This window comes from Leuresthes tenuis, unplaced genomic scaffold (assembly GCF_036924035.1).
Source record: "Leuresthes tenuis unplaced genomic scaffold, fLeuTen1.0.hap1 SCAF_8, whole genome shotgun sequence".
NCBI classification, from domain to species: domain Eukaryota; kingdom Metazoa; phylum Chordata; class Actinopteri; order Atheriniformes; family Atherinopsidae; genus Leuresthes; species Leuresthes tenuis.
This window is the reverse complement of record NW_027325362.1, coordinates 21,626,459-21,628,396: the sequence shown is the minus strand read 5'-3', so window position 1 is coordinate 21,628,396 and position 1,938 is coordinate 21,626,459. Positions and strand designations below refer to the sequence as shown.

Here is a 1,938-nt window from a genome sequence, read left to right as displayed (position 1 = left end):
AATCGCGTCAATTCTGATGTGAGTGAAAATCCATTCAATGTAAATGTAATTCACTTCCTCTGATTGTCATAAACTCAGGATAATTTATTTTTTATAAATGCATATAGTAGCTTTGAAAATACAGATTACAGAAAAAACATGAGGGTGCCTCGCAGTTTTAAGACTTCAGCTGTCTCTTCGCTTTACATCTCACTGTAACGGATCAATTCGTTTAAAATGTCACCAAAAAACAAGGGAAGTGTTAAACATGTTCAACTCAACTGCTACAAGCAGGAACTTTAAGGTTTTGTAGTTGCCGTTTAAATACGAAAAACGCGTTATTTTCCTTTTTCGTTTAACGCTGAGTCTGTTTTTTGCTTGGGCGTTGATTAAAAAGATAAAACTAACAAACAAAAAAAACAACTTTCCACCTCAGTCTCAGAAGTTCGAAAAGTTTCATCAGTCCTGCCTACAACCCCCCACCCCCCTTTCCTTCAGTCAGACAGTAACAAACAGAAACTATGGTTCGATTTACAACAGGTGAACACAAAGTTCGATCTGCCAGAAATAATCAGATTTATTTATTACTTTATGTGAAGCGTTTTTAGGCAGAAGCGCAGGTCGGCGCGTGCTGATTTCCTGTTTAAGCCGCGCTGAAGCATTTCATACATGGTTTGGTTTTTGGCCCCCGAAATTTTTTTTACGTCTCTAATTTATAAATAAATCCAAAAAGCTTTTTTTTTTCTTTTCTTTTCTTTTTTTTTACGAACATTGAGTCAAACTTCAGTTCCAGCGGGACAATCTGAAGTTTACAGCGGGCGCACATCTGTTGCAACAGGTGCTACAGCAGGAGGGTAAAAACTATTAAAGGCTTTAAAAAAGATGCAAAAAGCGTAATAAGACTAAAAGCTGAGCTCAAATGTGAGATCTGTATATTTGTTTTATATAGACATCGAACTGATTTGTTGCCTACATAATTCATTGACATGTTCCCAAGAGATAAAAGACACATGGAAAATGGGGAGCATTTCCCCCACTTCCTTTAAATTACCGCCCGTAGAAGTAAAAAGAAAACCGTGGACTAACAGTTTTCCCCTAAATTCAATTTTCAAATCTTGTCTTGTGAGTCAGTCCGCTATGCGCACTCTTAACGGCTGAAAATGACCCGCACGAAACGGGATCTGACGCCGTGGCGCACCTGCACCGAAACTCTTAGGAGACTCCTTTCCAATCAGGTGCAAATGTTTCCTAAAAGAGATCTTGAGAGCCAACGAGCTCACTGTCAGGGTCTTCACCAACAGCCTGTGAGGTTAGTGCCAAGCTGAGAAAGCGCGGTGGAAGTCACTTTACCTGCTATTCCTTGAGTTTGCAGTATGAAGTTCTTCCAACTCTCCCCGGCTCCATGTGCAGAAGGTCGCAGCGCCGCGGCGGCCCCATGGAGCTGCGCCCTGAGTCCCTCCCCTCTCCACTGCACTTCCTCGTTCCAGCCCAACATGTCTATGTCTGTGAGCTCGGCTGAGGCATTTTGCTCGCTTTTATCCAGCCGTCTGCGGCGGGGAGTCGAGCCACCGAACCCTTGGCACTTGCTTTGTGCCGTGCCAATAAAAGCTGACACCCAGTAGACCATTACTGGCAGCCATGCATGAGATGGGATGAGGCGAGCGAGGAGAGTGGACCATTCATTGTTTATTTATTTCTTTCACGCCGAGGAAGCTGATGGGGGGGGGGGGGGGGGGGGGGGGGGGGGGGGCATAGTGCATATTGGACAGCTCCCCTTCTGTCACCTGTTCTGGCGCTGAAGTAGTCCATGAAATTAACTCAAGTGTTTTCTTTCCCACTTAATGAGGGTTGTTTTTCTCATTTTAATGTTTCGTCCGTTTGACATTTTGACTCCTTCTGATGGTCTCTTTTACTGTCAGACCCTCTTGTTTAACCACATAATTATGTGTGAAAACTATA

The 1,938-nt window shown here is 43.4% G+C and overlaps 1 protein-coding gene across 5 annotated transcripts in view; it reads right to left on the bottom strand.

The window, feature by feature from the left end:
• ikzf1 (IKAROS family zinc finger 1 (Ikaros)) overlaps positions 1-1,483 on the bottom strand; it is a 19,054-nt gene extending 17,571 nt beyond the window's left edge. For 2 of the 5 annotated variants that reach the window (XM_072391398.1, XM_072391400.1), the window contains exon 1: positions 1,330-1,482. In XM_072391398.1, the coding sequence (XP_072247499.1) occupies positions 1,330-1,474 (145 nt within the window). In that variant the 5' untranslated portion in view covers positions 1,475-1,482. Of the gene's footprint in view, positions 1-1,329 lie in introns of all 5 variants that reach the window. The other 3 variants (XM_072391401.1, XM_072391402.1, XM_072391399.1) reach the window with 2 other exon arrangements.
• Positions 1,484-1,938: the final 455 nt, after the last annotated feature.